At 46.5% G+C, this 21,586-nt stretch overlaps 1 protein-coding gene across 3 annotated transcripts in view; it reads left to right on the plus strand.

Annotated features, from left to right (window-relative positions):
* Window positions 1–21,586, plus strand: part of LOC126543943 (fibroblast growth factor receptor 2-like) — an 85,975-nt gene that overhangs the window by 57,621 nt on the left and 6,768 nt on the right. For all 3 annotated transcript variants that reach the window (XM_050191108.3, XM_055061415.2, XM_055061416.2), the window contains 13 exons: window positions 4,116–4,391; window positions 8,829–8,942; window positions 10,104–10,255; window positions 12,826–12,949; window positions 13,699–13,895; window positions 14,132–14,270; window positions 15,054–15,268; window positions 15,637–15,776; window positions 19,008–19,123; window positions 19,535–19,645; window positions 20,153–20,343; window positions 20,801–20,923; window positions 21,046–21,116. In XM_050191108.3, the coding sequence (XP_050047065.1) occupies window positions 4,116–4,391; window positions 8,829–8,942; window positions 10,104–10,255; window positions 12,826–12,949; window positions 13,699–13,895; window positions 14,132–14,270; window positions 15,054–15,268; window positions 15,637–15,776; window positions 19,008–19,123; window positions 19,535–19,645; window positions 20,153–20,343; window positions 20,801–20,923; window positions 21,046–21,116 (1,969 nt within the window). The remainder of the gene's footprint in view (window positions 1–4,115; window positions 4,392–8,828; window positions 8,943–10,103; window positions 10,256–12,825; window positions 12,950–13,698; window positions 13,896–14,131; window positions 14,271–15,053; window positions 15,269–15,636; window positions 15,777–19,007; window positions 19,124–19,534; window positions 19,646–20,152; window positions 20,344–20,800; window positions 20,924–21,045; window positions 21,117–21,586) is intronic.

Raw genomic sequence — 21,586 nt, forward strand, 5'->3', positions numbered from 1 at the left:
ATGGCAAAGGTTACTTACGAACCAGAAGCTTTGCGAAATAGGCCCCTGGACCTGTATTGTAATGTCGTAAAGTTCATGTGCCAGCCAATTATAATGTTGAACATACAGTATCAGCGAAGGCGGCCGGCCAATGGGATGCAGCACTTAGGCGCCACGGGAGGAACTCTCGGGCTTCTATACAGCGCTTCCGGTCGACCGCGCCGAAGCGCCCTTACGGCGAAGCGGTGCCTTTCCCCTGCGGGGGGCAGCTCACAAGACACAGTGACTTCTTCAGGCACTCGGGCCTCGCCATCCACTGCTCTGCGTGACCTAACAGTGCCGGTGTGCCCGGGGCCGGCTGACAAGCTCTCTCGAGGTCGAAGTCGCTCCACAAGCGAACTACGGATAACTCGGACCTAGTCGCTCTGTCCTTTATATGTAAATAGTCCCTTTCTTTACTCTCTCCTCTCTGTTATCGATCCTTTCTCCGTGTCCTTTTACTCCCCCACGCCCAGTACCGACCGTCGTTCAGGTGTCAGCCGACTGTGCTAGACAGTTGCGGTACGTTCAGGAGTAATTCACCTTCCTTTCCTTTTTATTCATTCACCCGCCGTGGTTGCTCAGTGGCTATGGTGTTGGGCTGCTGAGCACGAGGTTGCGCGATCGAATCCCGGCCACGGCGGCCGCATTTCGATGGGGATGAAATGCGAAAACACCCGTGTACTTAGATTTAGGTGCACATTAAAGAACCCCAGGTGGTCGAAATTTCCGGAGTCCTCCACTATACGGCGTGCGTCATAATCAGAAAGTGGTTTTGGCACGTAAAACCCCATAATTTCTTTTCATTCATTCATCAGATAAACAATCCGTTGCAATACTACGCAAGAAAAGCTTTGTGGATTGGGGCCCCTGATGCGCACTGACTTCTCGAACTCGGCGTTGGCTTGGCTGGTGGCCGAAAGGCTACGGCGGCTCTGTTGCACAATGGACGCAGTGACAGATCGCTTGCCGTTCAGGCGGCTAAACGACGTGAAAGATTGAAGACGGCGGCCTTTTCTCGCAGTGGCAAGCTGCCGTTATTTGTGAGTTTATTATTTTCACGGTAACGTCCATGGAATATTGTTATGCGACTGGATCCTTGCTTTGCAACGTATACGCCCCCCCCCCCCCAATACTACCCTGTATTTCTTTCTTTCTTCTGCGTCTGTTGTCAAAAAAATCGCGACTGTATCGCTTCCTCACCGAATATCTTAGCATATTTAGCGACTCGTGGAACCGATAACATCGGGTCGCGCGAACGACGCCATTTCAGGAACTAGTTGATCATCCCAATTCGCACTCTCCGTCGCACTCTTCGTCGTCTTCGCTTCATGCACACCTTTCATTACTAGCGTCGCCAAAGGCCGTGCCGTTTTCTTTTTCTCGTGTATTCCGCGGCGACATCGCACATTCAGCGCTCCGCCCGAAAAGCTCGCCTGCAGACCGCGGCAGCGGGTCGCCAGACCGCAGGATGCAGCTCAGAATACATGCATTCGGAATAACCGCGCGGGCGCGCGCACTTCCTGCCTTGACGCGACACGCCCCGTGTTTGGCCCCGCGTCGCGAGGGAGAGGGGGGCAGCAGATTTACATTACGCAACTCTGAGATGGACTCGACGAATTACAGCCGCGGCCCAGGCTGTCAAGCTGGCTTGGCGAGAAAGGTGCGCGCGCGGCGCTGCTGATGTGTGGACTCAGCGAGGTGGAACAAGTGGTGGTGGGCGCGGCGAGGCTTTGGGCCGCTCGCTCGTGTCGGGAGAGAGAGAGCAGATAGCAGCGGAGATGGCGGTACGACGCCGGTGCAGCGACAACTGAAGCCAGGCTGTTAATTTTTGTCCTTTTCGTTGGAAAGACAGGCCCACAGCACAGATAAGAAAAAGAAATAGGGGGCAAATAAACTTTTGTTATGTTACCAAGCAGGGCCCTGCGCAGAAAATCAATTTCGGGAGGGGTTATACAAGCGCAGCGGCGACCATATTGAAGTATTCACTTATATTTACAATGAATTAAGCACGTCCCCGACATATATGTATAAGGACATATATAAAGGTTGTACTAAACACTATATTGTCGCAGTGATTTTTTCGGGGGGTGTCAGAACCACTTAACCCTCCCCCTGGTTACGGCCCTGTCCCCAGGTGCCACTAAGGATGTGTTGCTAGAAACGGCGGCTACTAGTTACAAAATAAAAAGCGAGACTTAGAGTTGCTAGATTCGATAGCGACCTTATAGGCCGTGTCCCTTTAGGTGTAAACATGCCGAAGCAAATGTGAAGGGGAACAGGCGAATTTCGCCCCCTGACCTGCGTGTCGGGGGGTGGGTAGATCACCTTATCCGTTGGACAATAAAGTTTATTCTATCTATCTTTAGAATAGTATAATAAGACTTCCGCTCTATCTTGGGAAGGAGAATTTACATGTAATGAATGAAACGACCTTTGCCTGCAGACACACGGAGCCGCACGAAGCAGTCACAGCAACTGCGGTGGCTTCTCATTCACGTCGCACGCATTACACACGATGCCTAGAATGCCGACTTAGGGTTACCTGTCTAAATCTAATCTAGTATTAGCCTACACCCGACGAAATGGATGAAGTTCCTCGCCGTTATATGCAGAATGAAAAAAAAAAAACACGGACCTCTATTCACAAAAAAATCACTTAGGCTAGAATTGTTCTTAAGAGCCAACTCCAGCTAATCATGATGCTGGACATATTAGTAAAGGCGGCCAGCCAATGGCCAAGAGTACCCGCGGACGAAAAGCTTTGTGACTTCGGCCAATGGTGATGCGGAGCATTTCATTTGGTCATTCTGGCGCTTCAATGTCGAAAGCAAGACCTTCTTGGACAACGTGCAAAGAAGAGGTTTGCGTGCGCAGCAGATAATGTTCGCAGAATGACTGAGGACATTGCGAAATGAGTCGCGCCTTGTGTGCTCGCATTTCTAAGCGGTGTTGATCAGTGGCCGAATCCACGAACATTCTCATTCGGAAGCGCTCTTTGCCGTTGGTCGGCCTCCTTCTCTAATAATACGTCCATCATTGAGATTCTGTGGAATTTTCCCTTACGAAAAATTCTAGCGAGTAAGAGGGTTTCGTGAATACGGGCCCTGATGGGCACTTGGTGATACGTTTGTGGGCTCGTATTCACAAAAAAGTGCTTACGCTAGAACTGAATTCGTAAGAGCAGGCAGATGCCAACTAATAGCGTGATTCGTGAGATACTATTACCGAATGCTGCTGGCCAATGGCAAGCAGCACTTGCGAACAATAGGCTTCGTGAATTCGGCCTCTGAATAGCAGAAGGAGTCGCTTAGATGCAGAGCAGTTGCCGACCCAGGCTGTTCGTATTAGCCCCGCCTCCATCAAACAGCCTAACCAACCAACCAAGCACGAAATTAAAATAAATAAAGCAAAGCTACCGGCAATTTTCGTATCACGGCATGTAGTGTGAGAGCCTGTCTTATGATTTATAAATTTCCACGCGTCTCGTGCAAGAGGCACTACCAAACAACAAATAAAAGCAACCAGCGGTCAAAGCACAGTGCGCTTGCCTAATACCGTGAAGAAAAATGGGGATGGGGCGGAGTGGGGTGCGAGGGGATACTGTTATAAAAACAGTAACCTAAAAACATCCATAAACCTGTAGGTAATGTAGCCACAGAAAAAAAAAAGAGAAACCAGGCATTAAGTCTTAGGATAAAAACAATACGCCAAATATTTTCACACCTATTCATTAGCCACCTTTGAAGTCTAGCCCGTAGTGCCGTCTTCCTTCCTTCTCAATGCAGAAGCTGGAAATGCAGTATTATCTGGTATAAACGAGGGAATGTAGGTGTCGATAGTCTTGGCTCTAGACTAAGGGACTTGCTTGTTCAGTTCCTGTGCTACCTGGGTCTAAATTGCGCCTATTTCTTGGGTTTATTCTGCCGTTTATCTTTCGTACAATCTATAACTCCCGCTGAGCGCTGATTGATTGATTGATTGATTGATTGATTGATTGATTGATTGATTGATTGATTGATTGATTGATTGATTGATTGATTGATTGATTGATTGATTGATTGATTGATTGATTGATTGATTGATTGATTCTGCAGATCCACCGGTCTTCAAAAAGGACGATGAACGGACACTGTACGAGGTGATGGCCGGCGCCACGGTGCGGCTCCGGTGCGTCGTCTCGGGACAGCCGCGGCCCTACTTGGTCTGGTACCACGAAGAGAGCGAGCTGACGAGCACGCCACGCGAGAACGTCCGCGTGTCGCGTCACACGCTCACCATCCAGAACGCGCAGCCACGCGATGCCGGCCGCTACTTCTGCAAGGCGAACAACGGCCTCGGCGAAGCCTGGAAGAACTTCACTCTGCGAGTCGGTGAGTGCTGCTGGCTTTGCACGCTTGGCGGTCGCTCTACGTGGGACTTGAAGGCGCGCTAACGAGGAGCGCGTAACCTGGTTTACTGACGTTACAGAGGCTAACTAACCACACCGAGGGAAGTGAAGACGAGTCCGGCAAGAAATGCGGAAGTGATGCAAACCATTCAGTCAGATGAAAAGCGGCGATGAGAGCCAGGCTAGTGCGTGAATAGACACCCGTAACCGCATTCGAAACGTCACGGCCTCCTCGCATAATGGGGCGACTGGTGAAAGGTGCGACTAGTTGGCGCGGATCCACGGTATTTATGGACAGCGCGACGCGGACAAATGAAAGGGGGAACAATTAAGCCAGCAGACAGCGCGCGTCGTGTCCGCTGTTCTTCCTTTTCTCTCCGTTGGCTCGCGCTGCCCATTTCAATCATCAGCTACTCTCCGAGCGCGTCACTCACGCACAGTTTGATCATGGCCAAAGTGGGATTCGGTTCTAAGTGGTCAATAATGGCAGCGTGAATAAAAAAAAAAGTACAATGTGACTGCCGGCTGTGCGAGGCGCAGGACATTAGGATTCTCAACTCTTTACCGTGCTATATACCGTGATGAATTTCTCGGAATAAGTGTAAGCAGTGCGCGAGAGTCAGCTCACCGCTTCAAAACGCTGCAGAGAAAGCAATGGTTTATGCACTCCAACTCCATAAATAGAGCCGTTCTAGCCCTCGCGCTCTCCCCACATGGCCAGGCACGGCGCGCGTCCCGCGTGCCTCTCTGCGCCGCCATCACTGCGTCAGCGATGACGCGCCTTTGACGGCGCGCTTGCGCTGCTGTCTTGGCGGGCTGCATTCGTGCACTGCTTCTTCATCGTGGCTCCTTCATCGGCGCTGCTATTCTGGGGGCTGGCTCGCGCCGTGGCACGCCGTTTCAAAACTCAATGTTGCACCGGGCTCGAACTACGCTCGGTTTATTTCCAGTAGCATAGGTTTCTGCTGTAAATAATGCCATCCGAAGGGCCGCTGGTGCACGTCGGCGATACGAGAATGTCGGGTTTTTTAAATCCGGGCGCACCAAGAACGGGTCGCGCACGCTCACTGAACGACAAGCGGTTTTGTATTGATGCATTACAGAAAGGTTTGATCAAACAAGACTATATATGCTACGTCACCGCTGATTCCCACTTTATTTCCGTCCTCTCTTTCTTTTTTCCCCACTCTTAGCATAGATAGTTTTTACCATCGAACTCGCTCAAGCTTTGAAATTAGGCCAACTAATGAGTTCAATATCCCTGATGTGCAAGCTCTGGGTTCGTCTCTTTTTTTTCTTTTTCTGTACACACAATTTTTTTTTTTTTTTAAATATTTGCCGCTGCCGCTATGCTATCTTATGTTATGAAATCTGAAATATGATATGGCCTTGCGCACATTGACTATTATTACATGTGTTGATAGATATGAAATACAAGAGGAGTAGTCAAAGACTGTGTTGGGACTTCCGGTCTAGGTTAGGTGGTGAGAGGAATTACTACATGGCAGCAAAATAGAGCAATGTCATATCATGAGATAAACAAACAACTCAAAAAGTAGAACTAAGGTAACAGACACGTTGAGCATAAATACACAAAAAAGAAAGAAGGAAAAACAAGACAAAAAAATAATAAAAAATAAAAAAGTGCGAGTATGAACAATAAATGATCTTAAAACATTTTAAGATCCTTTTTGAATTTATATGGGGTGTTACACTCTTTTATAACTAAAGGCAAGGAGTTCCACAATGAAATGCAAGAAAAATGAAATGCGAATTTACCGTAATTAGTGCGCACTTTAGGCAAGCTAAAATTTTTCTTACATACAAACCTCGTAATGTTAGCATTCAGTAAAGATGATACTGAAATCAGGTCAACCGGGAGCTGATTGCTGATCAGCCTATAAAACAGTACGCCCAAATTATAGTCAATTATCTGAGATACGGTGAGCATGTTACTACTTCATCTAGTTTATGCTTACAATGTTTACGGCATGTATACTTATTTAGTGTTCTTCTTAACCGGGATTCTATATGTTTTACAATTTCGCATGGTAGAACAATTTACAGTAATTTTTTAGTCGACAACTCAAAGTGAGTTCTTTACTGTCGAGACCTGGTCCGGGTTCTTTTACGGATTGCTCCCTCTAATGATAACACTTTAAAGAATGCTCATCCTTCGTCGGGTAATTTACTTCATTTTTAATGACATATGATCAAATGTTCCAAGAAAGTGTCTTTTTAAATTTTTTTTCCAGCTTACATTTTTCTTTGTTAATTTGTCACAAATTATTGCTGACACACGTGCATTTAAATTATTAGCACTTCAACGAGTGTGCTAGTCTAGAACGCTTCTTCATCGGCGATGGCGGCATGTTAAATCTAGATCTAGTACACTCTGGTAAAAACGTGAGTCTTGCGGTATGTTTGCAATTTTTTGACGTGCGTATGACTGTATTTATTCGGACAAGAATGGACATTTGACGCGACTTATTGCAGTGTCGTGTCCATGTGGTTGCCCCACACCGCCACGCGACAGCGCGACAGCGTCTGCCTGCCGCATCGCTTGTCACCGTCGCTTGAATATCGCGTGCATGTCGTTGCCTCTTAACAAAAAGGAGGGACAAGAACAAAATATGCGCTTTTGTGGCTGGCTTGAAGTTTTGGGGTCAAATGATAGCGGTGGTGCCGGTGGAGAGGTGGTTTCAGTCGTTGGATGTTACTGGGATTAACGGGCCCTTGTATACGGTGCTACGACATGAGAGAATTCCAACCTCGCATGGGATTATCCGTTCGAGGCTTGTACATGTACGATGGCTTAAGAAGCAGCTCATATTTGAGAAGCTCGTCAGCATAGAAGATTTTCTCAAAGAGGCAGAGCCTAACGTGTTTTCAGCGCTATTGGAGGTTGGCTAAGCCAAGTGTTTGTTTCATTGAGGAAACGCTAGAACTGCGAGGATAGTCGATAAGGATGAAACGGATGAAATTGATTCAACTTTCTCAAGTGTTTAGCAGGATAGCTACTATAATTTCCCACCGAAAGCTGATTTACCATTTGTCGTATTGCACCGTCCTATTTGGGGCATATATAGCTTGTATAGCTTGTATGTATATTTATCGCACAATTGTATACTCCGCGGTCTATAGTCCGAAAATTACGGTAGTTCAAAAAATAATTTTCCAAGTATCCTTTTCAATGTTCTCGAAATGGTTTGGCACCAGGCGCAAAAAAAAAAAAAGAAAACAGCTACACTTGATCGATTTTTATGAGTTACCTTTGAGAACCTGCCGACATTTCACTACAATAACGTGAGCAAGTGAATCACATCAAAGATAGGGACCTTCATTCAGAGGTTCCCGCACTTTCTAAGTACAACTCTCCCAATTTATTTATTTATTTATTTATTTATTTATTTATTTATTTATTTATTTATTTACTTACTTACTTACTTATTTGATTTAACCTCCCAAAGCAACACTGACGCTTGAGAGCACATCGTAGCGAAGAGCTGCGGATCAATATTGGCCAGGGTACCTCAACGCGCATAGCATTTTTTGCATTCCGCCCCCATCGGAATGTGGCCTCTGTAAACGGCGATCGCACCCGCGGTCTGCTACTCAGAATGCTATAAGCCGGGTGCAAAAAAATCGGTTTTGACCCTGAAAGCTTGAGGCCCTTCATATTGCCTACAGCATAACTCGCAAATTCCTGGGCATTCGGCGTCTATACCCGCATGCCTTCATATATTTATATTACGAAGTTAAAGGCTGGGATCGTCCATATGGCTCATCCAATTAAAGTGTTGTCCTGCGAATCTGGGGCCAAATCTACAAAGATTTCCGCTCGTCTTTTTTTTTTTTTCATCTTCTTCATTCTTTTTTTTTTTTTTTTTTTTGCTACTGGCTGGCAGCCCTAACTAATATTATGTCCAGCAGCAGGATTGGCTGGCATTTGCTGTTCCGAGCAGTTCCAGCATAAGAGCTGTTTTTGTGAATACGGGCCCCGCACTTGAGTCCTTCACCGTGAGTATCCGCCCGTCCCGCTTCATTTCACGGGTATGTAAACAGTAGAGGTATACTTTTTAAGCAAATACTCTCCAAACGTAGGAATAATTGACGGAGCGCTTTGCAGTATTTACACGCGTGTTCATTTCATTTCGGTCTCTTCTCGCAGCAGATGGTAGATAAAGCTAGTAGCTGATTAAAAGGGCAGTATGTGGGACGCAAAGCCCTTGTAAATATTCAGGCTGAAAAGAGTCCGCCGAAAAAGAGCACTTGAACGTTTTCGTGTTTTTCATTCGAAGTCGGAAGGCCCCATTTGATTAAAAAAAATCGCGATTAAAATTACAGTGAAATGTCTCTAAAGGTGAGTGTCTTCTCAGTTCGAATTAAAAAAAAAAAAAAAAACTTGCTCTCCTTTCAGAAGTCCCTTCTCGAGACCAAGCAAAAGCCCCGGACAACATTCTTTACACGAGAAATGCAAGTGCGGTTACCGCGCCTTCTGTCGATGAAACGACAGAAATCACGGAAAAGCTAGGTGGGTATTCTTTTTTTTTTTCCTTTCGTATAAGTTTCGCGTTATATAGGCGCCGCTGTTTTCCGCAGGGTGTCCCACAATACCGCATGTTTGGGTTAACAAAAATGGAAAACGCAACAGAATCAATTATGTGACCAGTTTTTTGGCGTCCCAAAGCTGCACAGTGAGGGACGCTGTGGTAAAGGGCTCCGGATAATTTGGACCACCTGCGGTTCTTTAAGTATGATTTAAATTTATGTACATGAGCGGTTCTTTCTTTTCTTTTTTCCTTTTCACTCTTTCCCGATCTAAGAGCGGTCGCCGCAGCCGAGAATTGAACCCGTAAGCTCGTGCAGAGCGCAATAACTCCGCAGCCACTGAGACATTGCTAACGGTGAAGAACGAAGACGTAGACCATACGCAAGTGAAGTGCTTCTGATGCTCTTTGACAGCGTACTAAGAGAATGCGGTACACTACACGTGGCGACAATCGCCGCTTCGCGAAGTAAACGCAATTATGATATTATATCATAGCATTATAATATAACAGAAATTCGAGAACTACGAGTGTCCAACTTTACGTGGAGTCGACCTTTCAACATGTTTACACGCAGCGGTGCGGAACGGTGTTAACACGCAGTGCGGTGTTAACACGCAGCGGTGCGGAACCTGCATACCGCATGTCTGAAGCCTGCCGCCTAGGCGGCGTAGTATGCCTTAGTTGGCGCGCCTGACAATCATTTGTGGCTATTCTTCATACACTTATCGTTGCAAATTTACAATCTTGACGCAATACTATCTCCCTGCAACTATCTGGATATGTGACACAAGGTTCAAAATATTGTGAATAGTAGCACTGCGAACTGTTTTCAAATTTTTCCCTTTATGTGATCGTTGACATGTACGCGAAAATAAAGTTTTCCCAAAACAAAATTCGCGGCAGAAATAATTAAATGAACTGTGTTTTATTACCTAAACTCGTTCAGTCCTGAGTTTAGACCTCCAAGTATATATGCCTGGTTCAACACAACGTGATAGTCGTCCATAATTTTCCGCGAAACAGATAAGGATGCTAAGCAGGGGCGCGTGGGGGTCGGGGAGAACTCGCGAAATCCACAGGACGCAGCTTTTGTTCGTTTACTTACTTCTACTTCTTGGCCGTGTTTCCCTCTGCCCTTTTAGAGCCACCGACGTTCGTAAAGGTGAATCCGCAGTTGGTGGTGCAGCCTGCCGGAAGCAACGTGGTGTTGCCATGTATCGTCAAGAGCAACCCACCGGCGAACATCACGTGGCTCAAGAACGACCAACCACCAACGCGACTTCTGGGAAAAAAGGTACGCCGGAGCTTGCCAGCCTTTTTCTCAGTTCGTTTCCTCGCAAAGCACCGGAGTGAAACAATATGGGGGAAACCTACAGGGTTTACTTTCACAGTGTCTGGTGCACGGAGGCTTGCTCGAAAACAACCTGCTAACCAGTACGAACACGGCGAGGCAGTCCTCGTCCAAAAATTCTTTGATTGTCTTAACTCGATTGCTCGGTTCGGAAACGCACCTTCGTTGGTTTAATCCTATAGGTTCGGTAGGACATGTTATCTTTTACGTCACGTTACCGCCTGTCTGAACCAAAGAGCGAACGAACACGCCCGAACGAACGCGGTGGGCCCATTTCCTAGCTCATAACTGATGTTCGTAGTAGAAGAAGACACAATGGGAAGCCACCACAGCTCCCATAGTGCTCAGCGTTGCAAGGGCTCTTGTGACATGGCTTTCTAAAAGGCACGCTCGGTGTTGGCGAACCAAGTCCTTGCAGTTGTCTTTGTGCACTAATACTGCCCCTCGTGTCACACGGAGCTCGCAAAATACTGCGCGCCTCTTCCGGCAGTTGTGCCGGTCATATATCAGAGCCGCCACTGAAGTCAGCATATACTCAGTGGCAGATCTTCGAATTCAGCCATGCATGTCAGTCAGTGTTCCTCGTTAATCGACAAAAACATCGCGGGAGTGACAGCGCGCGTGACATTCTACTGGAAGCGGGTATAGTTTTGGCAGGTAGCATAGATGCAACGACGGGCACACCTGTGGGCTATGCATGAGTTGCCGAAGAAAACTCACACCTGCACGAAGGCCTGTCGCGTCCGAATGCATAAGCGTCAAGAAGTGAGCACGACAGTCAGCAGGGCGCGCACTGTGCTTTAAGTGTCTACAGCCACTGTGGCTACTTTATCATTTAAGGGAATCGTGCCATCCAGCCAAAAAAATTGAATTCCAAGTTAAAGAAAAAAGCTATCCTGGAATAATTTCTCGAAAATATGCAGTTATGACTGAACTAGGGCCATTTGACGCAATAAGGCATGAACTAATTAATCCTACGGTCAAGAAAGACGACTCTGTGAAACACGTTGCGATGGGGAAAGTTGGGAAGGGGTGTGAAAAAAGGGGTGGAGACGAGTCCACACAGCTGCGGGCCCAGCTTGACGGGCCCAGATCCCTTCAGCCCCATCGATCTCTAGTTCGAAGACCACAGAGCAGCCATGTAGAGGCCGCAACGGGAGCAAAGACCCACTCTATTTACACTGCATGCTCCTCTCTCTCTCTCTCTCTCTCTCTCTCTCTCTCTCAGACTCTCAGTAGGGGTTTCGAGCTTCTTGAATCCCGGATCAGTTGTAGAGCACGTGGCGAATCACCGGCGGGAGTCCGTCATTACGTGTCGAATACGTGTCCTTGGTTCTTTGCGACTGCGTCACGTCATGTATTGGTTCTTTGCGTTAAACAACTGGAAAGTAATGCCGCCACTTCTCCAGAATGTCTTCTATATAAAGCGAAAAAAAAAAAAAAACAGCGACTACCAAGACGCAGGACCAGAAGGACGCGCACGCACACATACAAGTAAGTCCGGCGACTGTGTGTGTGGCGCCTTCAGGACCTGCGTCCTGCTTTTCGTTTTTTTTTTCGCTTTAAACATGAATCAACTGGCCCAGCAAATCACGCTCCTAAACCATGTCTTCTGTGAGCGCGAACAAACCTCGAGTGCGAGCACTTGCACTCATTTTGCACTTGCACTCATTTTGCACTTGCACTCATTTTGCACTTGCACTCATTTGCACTCCAGTGACCTGCCCTTCTGCAGCGCGGGTCACTGGAGTCCCCTATACCGCACGTCGGGTTGCGGACGCCTATGCCCACTTTGAATACGCTTTGAATCTGTCGGCGGTAGAGGATCAGGCTCAGTTCGAAGGAAGAGCGGCAATTCAGAGTTGTTCCCAACCCTTGACAATATAACTAAAGTAACGCAATGTTTGAATATGTAAAGCGTATGTAAAATTTAATTTATACGCCTACCAGTGACTATCGCAACAACTACGGTTCAAATATGACTTTCACATTTGCTGCGTTTTAGTCGTTGGGCCTGAATCTGAAAGCCTTAGAAGCGGCTCCGAGTTTTCTTATTTGTTTCGTTTGAAGCGAAGTATACTCATTTATGTAACGTTTCCGACAGAGAAAAAAAAATTAAATTATGGGGTTTTACGTGCCAAAACCACTTTCTGATTACGAGGCACGCCGTAGTGGATGACTCCGGCAATTTTGGCCACCTGGGGTTCTTAACGTGCACCAAAATCTAAGTACACGGGTGTTTTCGCATTTCGCCCCCATCGACAGAGAAAACGAAGATTTAAAAATAATTTTTCAAGTGATGCGCAGGGAACTGCTAAACAAAGTGAATATTATTAAAATCGTCATACCAGTGTGCGCTCGTGGTGAAATGTCAATGACGATAATCTAACTGTAAGGCTAATCATAGCTACTCAAGAAGGCCCTCGTCATGTTGTGTAGGCAGAGGATGTAGTTTTGATGACCACCGTGCATCGAAGTGGAGATGAAACCGACCTGTCCTGAATTCTGCGCAGGTTATTTACCGGACACACAAATTGTCATTAAATGACGTCATGGTGTCCGACGCGGGCAATTACACCTGCACGGCCATCAATTCTTTGGGCAACATCAGCTACACCTACACTGTTGAAATCAAAGGTTTGTGCAAAACTCTTCTCTCTCCCCCGGCGACCGACAGTAACGCGAACATTTCTAAACTAAATTATCTATACAAGGAATAATATTTTCGCGTAAAAGCACAAGCAACACTGCACTATCAGAAACGCACTATCAGAACATATGAGTTGTTTGCTAATTTCCTCTTATATCATCATTTGACGTTTAATAAAGAATAACTATTGCACAAAAAGTCCCGCCTTCTCGTTTATACAGAAGACGGGATTGCATATATCAGACACAGTATATACAAAAAAGCTCTGACGATAGATACTGTTCGTAAGAGCAGATAGCAGTCAAAGGTGATGTCGGGTATATTGTTATCATTATCGAATGCGGCCGGCCAGTGGCAGACAGCGCGTATACAAACGAAAAGGTTCGCTGATTCGGCCCCAGTTATGTAAGTGTTCTCTTTGTAAGCCTACAAACACCTACCTATCAAGATGATATTCTGCCACAAGAAGTATCCTTAAGACTGATTTTATCTGATCGTCACGAATTCAAGAAGAGGAATGATCTGTGCTACTTGTTGACTCAGCTAGCGCAGGGATCTTATGCTAAGTTTTAGGCATGAGTAATTTCTTACACGGGTTTCCGCAGGCAGAGTGCTCTAACTAACTATCACTTCCCTAAACATAAAAAGTTCAGAACAAAAAAAAAAGTCCTCGCCAGTTGCTTCAGCCGCTCTTCTGGGGATATTTTAGAGCTAACGAATACCCTAACGTTTACAGAACGAATTCCACTTCGGCCAATCATTTACGAGGACTCCATCCAGAACCTGACCGTGTACGCCGGACAGCAAGCACGCTTCGAATGCCGCTTCATAAGCGACCTGCAGCCGCACATTCGCTGGCTGCGGCATTACTCCGTGAACGGCTCATACTTCCAGAACGACGACGAGACTACTCCTTACGTCAGTGTCGTTCAGGTAAGCATGATGAAGTGCTGCACTCCGTCCCATTTGAAATCACCGAACGCTAATGCGCATGATGTGATTATTCGATTTTTCTTGCTTGCTTTTCATTGCGAAAATAAGGAATCGGTAAGTACTTAGATGCGATACGTGCGCCTTAGGCAAACGTTCAAGCGTGTGTCTAACGACAACTGAAAAGTCTTTTTTTCGAGCTTAGTTTTTCACGGTGTGATTACTTACCTCTCTCGCAGAGTGCGAATCAGAGCATATATGATCCTCGAGTCCTCGTGATCGACAACGTGACGATGGATGACGAAGGCTGGTACACTTGTCTAGTTGGCAATAGCGTTGGCATCAGCAACAAGAGCGTCTATTTGAATGTTGAGCCATGTGAGTACGGCGTGCTTTTACATTGGCTTGTCATTCGATTTGCTCGTCCTTCCGTGTTCGGGCTTTGTGTTCTACATAAGTGCGTTGTAGTCCAGAACGTTATCTGCATGACTGTTACGACAGTGCACGCATTTGGTGGTTTGCTGTCCAAATGCTAGCGAAGTTCTGATTGGTGACCTTCAACGACGTTCCTTGTTTTACCACTGCTAATCACGTAATGGCTCATTGTATTTAAGGCTTGAGTACTGTGGCGACGGAAGCATGGGAACGGGGGAATGTCGTCGCCTCTCAGGCTTTGGAATGACTGTCACTGCTGATACTCGGCCAGACAGCCAGCTCAATGATGGGCAAGCGATCGCTCTCCCGCTATGTCGCCTCCCAGCTGCCTCACATACTGACGGCTCTGCTCACGCAACTGAGCAGTCAGCTGAGGTCTGAGGTGTTGTGCGTTGATGTCAGCTGATGGAGGAAGGGAGGGGGATGCAGTCTGTTGCGAATTGATGCGATGAACAGAAAAGCAAAGTTGGATTGATTTACTGACTGTCCCTATTATTGGCACCATATACAAGGCTATTGCATGCTGATGAAATTAAGCCACTCGAAACCCTGTCACCTGAGTACCCTGTCCTAATTTAGTATTTTGATGGAAACTCCCTGTTGAAGCACGATGCTTGCTGCGAGACCCAGTCACCGGTGACTGTCTCCGAAGCAGAGGCGCCGCAAGCGCAGCCGATCGTTGATATCGCGATGAGGTTTTTCATGGCAGTCTTCGCGTGCGTGCAGTGCCGCAACCCGAGAAGTCCAGCTTCACGATGACGCTCCTCAAGCATCCATGGATGTTGGCGCTGGCCACTGTGCTGGGCGTGAGCGCCGTTGTGGGCGTCATCACCACGCTCGTCTGCCGCTCTGCCATGCTGTCACTGCAGCAGAAGCTCGATGTAGCCCAGAAGCAGCATGTGGTCGTCCGCAAGAAGGTCATCCTCGAGCGCCAGATTTCGGTGAGCATGCCGCGCGCATGCCTCGACAGATGGGCCCCCAGTGCCCGCCAGCACTTGAGATCAGACTCATAGCTACTTGCAACATCAGCACTTGTATTGTTCTGCTCACGCGGATGCCCGAAACTCGCCACAGAAGCGAGGCTGACAATGTCGGAGTATTTCTAACATTCTTGCGTGCCGTCGCGTCTTGCGTATCCGCGGATCCAAAGAAAAGTCTACACTGTCCCAGTGCAAGAGCGAAGAAGCGCAAAGTTTTGATTATAGCGTTGCTTACGTGCTGCTGCACCTTGTGATCTTATACTTACACCAAGCGACTGGCGAATCTACAAGCAAGCAAATAAATATATTCTGCGCTCGTGTTTTAACAGGATTCTGGTCACTACGAAGACTCATCAGTAGCCCCACTGGTCAAGATCGACCACCAGAGGGGCTTCATGCCTTCGGAACTGAACACCGTCTGCGAATACGAGTTGCCTCTGGACCCCGAATGGGAATTTCCCAGAGAGAGGTATGTGCCACTGCCTTTCAGCAAGCAAGACGCGGTAAAATGTCACCGCTAAAATTCCCTTACACGATGTTGAGCTGTGGTGGACCAATGTAATATACGTGAACATTCGGGTTAACATTAACACATATACTATATTAAGAAAGGCAACAAGGTCAACTAGAATACAAGGTCTGATTTGTTATCGTCCGCTGAATAAGAGGGAAGGCGATGCAGAAAGAGAGGCTGAGCTAGCAGTACTTATTGTTTTTATTAATATTGTTCTTCTGATCATTGTTATGTCCTAGGAACGTTTCAGTGTTGCAAAACGTTCCCGAGTCACCAAAAATTCACCAAAAGTCACCAAAAGTCACCAAAGCTCGGGTGCTCCGCACCCGAGCTAAAGCTTTCTTTTAGGCTTTTGTTTAGTTCTACGTCATGAAGCAATGCTGAAATTAACAATTTTTGGTGACTCTATATGAGCACCCGAGCTAAAGCTTCCTTTTAGGCTTTTGTTTAGTTCTACGTCATGAAGCAATGCTGAAATTAAAAATTTTTGGTGACTCGGGAACGTTTATGTAAATACATGCAAAAGGAGAATTCGTCTTTCTCGGCAACCATCGCACAAAATTTGACGAGGTTTGTTGCATTTAAAAGAAAACCTTAAAATCTAGTGACTGTTCGTTTCCAATTCTTTATTTAGGTCGTCCGTTCTTTTATTGAAAACGGGCAAAAATCGCAAATTTTCAGAAAACGAAACTATCAAGTTTACAGCTCTCTAACTCAGCGATGAAAATAGATATCACAATTATGTGAATTGCATCTCATAGTACATCTAAAGCAGACAAAATTGATATGTTACACATGAATCTCAAAAAGTTAGTAATAAAGAAATACACCTTTTGCAGAACCTTTGTACACAACGTAACGAATTCACGTAAGATATAAATTGACATACCGAATTTGTCCGATTTGAATGATCTAGTGGATGCCGCACAGGACCGCGATATCTGTTCTTGTTGCAGAGCTATAATTTGCAAACTTTGTGCTTTTATATTTTTCCAACTTTCGAATTTTTGAAAATTCTTTTAACGAAATTCATGCCCTAAGTAGAAAATACGCTTGCAACAGTCACTAGAATTTAACTTTCTCTCTCAAATACAACAAATTTCATTAGAATCGGTACAGCGTTATCTCAGAAAAGCCTGTCGGAGTCGGGCCCGAGCTAAAGCTTCCTCTTAAGAACGGAAACAAACAAAAAGGAGGCTAAATCGACATCGACCATTCGTTGTCCCGAGTGCAAGTAAACACGAAATCAAGGCTAAGACAAAATCAAATTGTGCCGTCTAATCCAATACTTGGGCGTATTAGCTAAAACTGCAAATTTATATGCTTCCGAAATAGTCCGTCCCGACAACCCTCGCGGCAGGTACACCGCGGTTTGATCCATGTGCATACACGAAAGGTTTTCTGGTGTAACACGCCCTACCCAAAGCGTCGTTCTGCGTGCTTCCACGATGCCTTCGCTTTCCGACGCCGCAGCAGCAGGCGTCCATGCTGTGAGCACGCCTAACGTGAAAAGCACGGATCTTGACATGATGGTCACTCCGAGAGGTTGTGTTTTAGGCGTCCGTGGCTTCGATGGCGCTGACACTCACGACTTCTGCGATGCTATTACCACAACCAAAGTGCAGGCATTTAACATGAGATGCCAGCTGCAGCCGTTTTACAATGTCTAGTTTTTACCACAGCAGCGGTTTTTCTCGAGTTCTCCCGCAGACTTCCTTTTCATGAAAACTACGTCGTCGCCCGACATGACTCAACACAGGACAGCACACAATAACGAGTCAGCGTATGTACGTATAGCCATCTGTATTACCGCCATACAGATGTGGAATTACGGAATTGCGGAACGAAATAACATATACGCTACCTAAATATCCTCCCCGCAACAAATATACGCCATCAAGCGCATAATTCTTATAATAAACACAATTGATTTCTTTGACGTAGTAATGCACATTTAAATGTCATATACTTGCAAACATATTTGTGACCATTTTCACTCTCCCTGTGGCATTCAGTGACCGCAGCTTCTGCAGTAGCATAATTTGGTTCTAAAATTATATACAGTCAACTCCCGTTAATGTAATCTCGGTATTCGAGTTATCGCGTAATTCGAATGCATTGTAAAGTACCAGCGTGAAAACATATATTGCATATGGAAGGAAAGTTAATTTAGTTCAAACTCGGAAGCATGCCGCTTCGGTTAACTCGACCCCCACCGACCCGCACCGCGCCTGGCCCTCAACTGCGCAGCGGTTACTGTAGGCTTGAAAACACAAGAAATTCAGCAGGCGATGCTAGTACTGCTTCCCTAGGCGTGAAGCTGTTTTATATAAATTCATTTTTACTTTTTAATTGGCGGCGCTTTTTTCACCCGTGAAACAATCCGTTGCCGCGTCGTGTCACGCTGAGTCAGTGTTTAAACATGGCGCTCTTCGCCTCATATGCTGGTTGAGTCGCGCCCTTCAAGACAAGAAACAAAAACACATTAGACTATTTCAAACATTAAAAAAAAAAAACTCAGTGCCCTTCCGCTATGTGAAGAAGGGTGACCAGCGAAGCTGTGTATGTGGGCCCCTTAATGGCGAACTGCACCTCCACCGCGGGCCGACCCGGCATTGCACTATCTTCGGGATCGGCCCGCGTATGGCGAGTGCTTAACGCCTGCTTCACCTCCGACGCGGGTCGGCCCGGCATTGCACTTTCTCCGGGATCGGCCCACATATGGGGAGTTTTCTTGCTTCTTTTGAGTGCGTGCGTGCGTGCGTGCGTGCATGCGTGCGTGTGTGTGTGTGTGTGTGTGTGTGTGTGTGTGTGTGTGTGTGTGTGTGTGTGTGTGTGTGTGTTTGTGTGTGTGTGTGTGTGAGTGCGTGCGTGCGTGCGTGCGTATGTGTGTGTGTCGTCACAACTGAAAGAAAAGAAAATTAGGAGTAGCGCTTACGTTTCCTGTCAGCTGATTTTTTCTATAATTCAAAGCTAATACAAACACGGTTCTTCTTTACATATGTGTATTAGAAATCTGTGTTTCTGCCTGGGTCATTTTTCTTATACAGTTTCATTGTGAGTTCTTGCGCAAGTGGTAGTACAGGGATGGCGGTGTATACTAGTGGTATAGCGTCGCAGTGCTGGCTGAGGCAAGCACGCATTGAAATACCTCACATCGTGAGTAAAGTGACATTAATCCTTCAGGCTGGTCCTCGGCAAGCCTCTGGGAGAAGGAGCATTCGGCCAAGTGGTCAAGGCAGAGGCGTACGGCCTTGGCGACAAGGAAGGACCCACAATCGTAGCCGTGAAGATGCTGAAAGGTGAGAAGTTGTTATTAGAAGACAGGGTACGAATTTGCTAAATTATCAGGCATATTGACTGCACCAAGTCTAAGGTCTCACTTAAGGCTTGTGCTATGAGCACAAAGAATTTCAACCAGCAGAGACGGCATCGTTTATCGTCAGCGATTAGTACGTTATTCTTTACAGCTAGCAGTGCGTATAGAAATGCTTTGGCTGGCAATGTGACTTATTTCTCTAGATGTAAAAAATAAACAACTACGACTCGATATCTGCGTTCACTAATTTTGTAAATACAGTTGTCTTTTGTATTTTTTTTTTCCTTTGGCACGTTGCGATTTTAAATTTCATGGAGGAAAAAAGGACAGGCGTTGAAGAGATGGCTGCACCACGTGATAAAATCACATTCCTCAGAGCGGCTATTTTTCGCAGATGGGCACACTGACAGCGAAATGGCCAACCTCGTTTCCGAGATGGAGGTGATGAAGACCATCGGAAAGCACATCAACATCATTAACCTGCTTGGATGCTGCACCCAAGACGGCAAGTAAAAATATTTTTTTCAACGGAAAACAGTCGGTCACACCAATCCAATCGCTCTTTTTACCGTGTTGATGCACCCTAAATATTTAGCAGGCTGTCTGCCGGCATGGCATCAAGAGTAAAGTGAAAGAATGGGCAGCAGTAATGCTAAGTGGTGGGCCGTGAGCCAAATGCTCATATGTTTCGCACATGCGACGATACGCGATGGCGGAGTCATATAGAAAGGCATCGCGGCACCTGCTTTCGGCCGCAGTTGACACCCAAGACCTTGCCGTATGTTAGGGAACTGCAGTAGCGTGTAAACTGATCAAGGATGATTAAGGACGTCTCTTACAGTGTTCGAAAGCACCATGGATCTACTCACAAACATGCACACGTGAAATTTGTGAAGTACGTCTTGCGTGTGTGCTTTTATAGAGCATTGTGTGTCATCACGGCGTTTGGTTAGCACATGAATATCGGCTAGCCAGGACGTTAATCGTCGCGTGCCTCACATATTCTCTGCAGGCCCACTTCAAGTGATAGTCGAGTACGCTGCCCATGGAAACCTCCGCGACTTCTTGCGCACCCACCGTCCGAGCTCTGGTTACGAGCAAGCTATTGGGGCTGACTTGAAACCAAAGACGTTGACGCACAAGGACCTGGTCTCGTTCGCCTATCAAGTCGCTCGTGGGATGGAATACCTCGCCTCGAAAAAGGTAAGCTATGCAGGTTGACACACTTTTCCTGTCACGTCGTCGCAGTCACGAGTGCGTGTAAATTACAATGCGGAGAAAATCAATCTTGCGCCGCAGTCATTAAGCACAGCGGGCGCTCGCTGCTATATAGGCGTTTCAATATTATTTTGCACGAGTGGCTCCTCTTCTGTGGACTGTCCAGCACTTATTTCCTGTACGAGTTTCTATCCTTTTGAAGATTGTTAACACACTGTTGTGCAACTAAGATGTCGTTACAACAGCCGACGCACTGAGCTACTCGCGTTGCACAGATGTTATATGCTTGTTGTAGCATAGCCGAAAGCTTTTTTGTGGACTTGCTAGCACCGCGTACATTTTTTTTTTTTTTGTAAAAGTGCTGGATTGGTGACTACCGTGCAATCCGCTATTTTGAACTGGTACAGCAAGGCTTGACCGTGCCTCGATTCTTTGTGCGCAGTGCATTCACCGTGATTTGGCAGCAAGAAACGTGCTAGTCGTGGAGAACAACGTTATGAAGATTGCTGACTTCGGTCTGGCGCGTGACTTGCACAACATCGACTATTACAAGAAGAAATCAGACGTAAGTGCCATCGCGACCTCTCTGGCTTTCCCTTCAAATAAGTTATCTTTCTACTCATCAACGTGGAAAGCAAACTTGACCTGCATTTGCCGACCCACGATCTTCGTCTTCTGGTATTGCAGGGACGTCTACCTGTCAAATGGATGGCTCCGGAAGCCCTGTTCGATCGGGTCTACACCACACAAAGCGACGTGTGAGTATATGATGCTTCAAGCATCACAGCGAAAACTTTGTCAGGAACCTGCGAATGGGTTGCAATCCTATCCAGTATAAACGTTGCAAAGGTGTCCTCAAATGATACGTCGAATGTGCAGAGGTAAAGTACTAGTAAGTCGCTATACTGTGATATTCACTACACCGTAGTTAAAAAAACAATCAAAGTGATGATTAATTAAAGAGTATCGGTATTCATCCGTTCATCAGAACGTTTTTTTTTAATAATGAACATGCACAGCCGTGTGTACGTAGACTGACTGATGGTACGTGCGCTGGCCTAACAATGTTGAGATAAAGCTTACGGCGCACACAGTTGACTACGATTGCGCTTAGTCAAGCGCTGAATGTCAGGGCATGCGTGTATCACGCAGTCACTTTTTGTCGTGTTATATTCGTCGCACAACACATGGCGAAGTGTTGAAACGTTTCGCCATATAAACTCGAACC

The sequence above is a fragment of the Dermacentor andersoni genome, chromosome 1 (assembly GCF_023375885.2).
Source record: "Dermacentor andersoni chromosome 1, qqDerAnde1_hic_scaffold, whole genome shotgun sequence".
Classification (NCBI taxonomy): Eukaryota; Metazoa; Arthropoda; class Arachnida; order Ixodida; family Ixodidae; genus Dermacentor; species Dermacentor andersoni.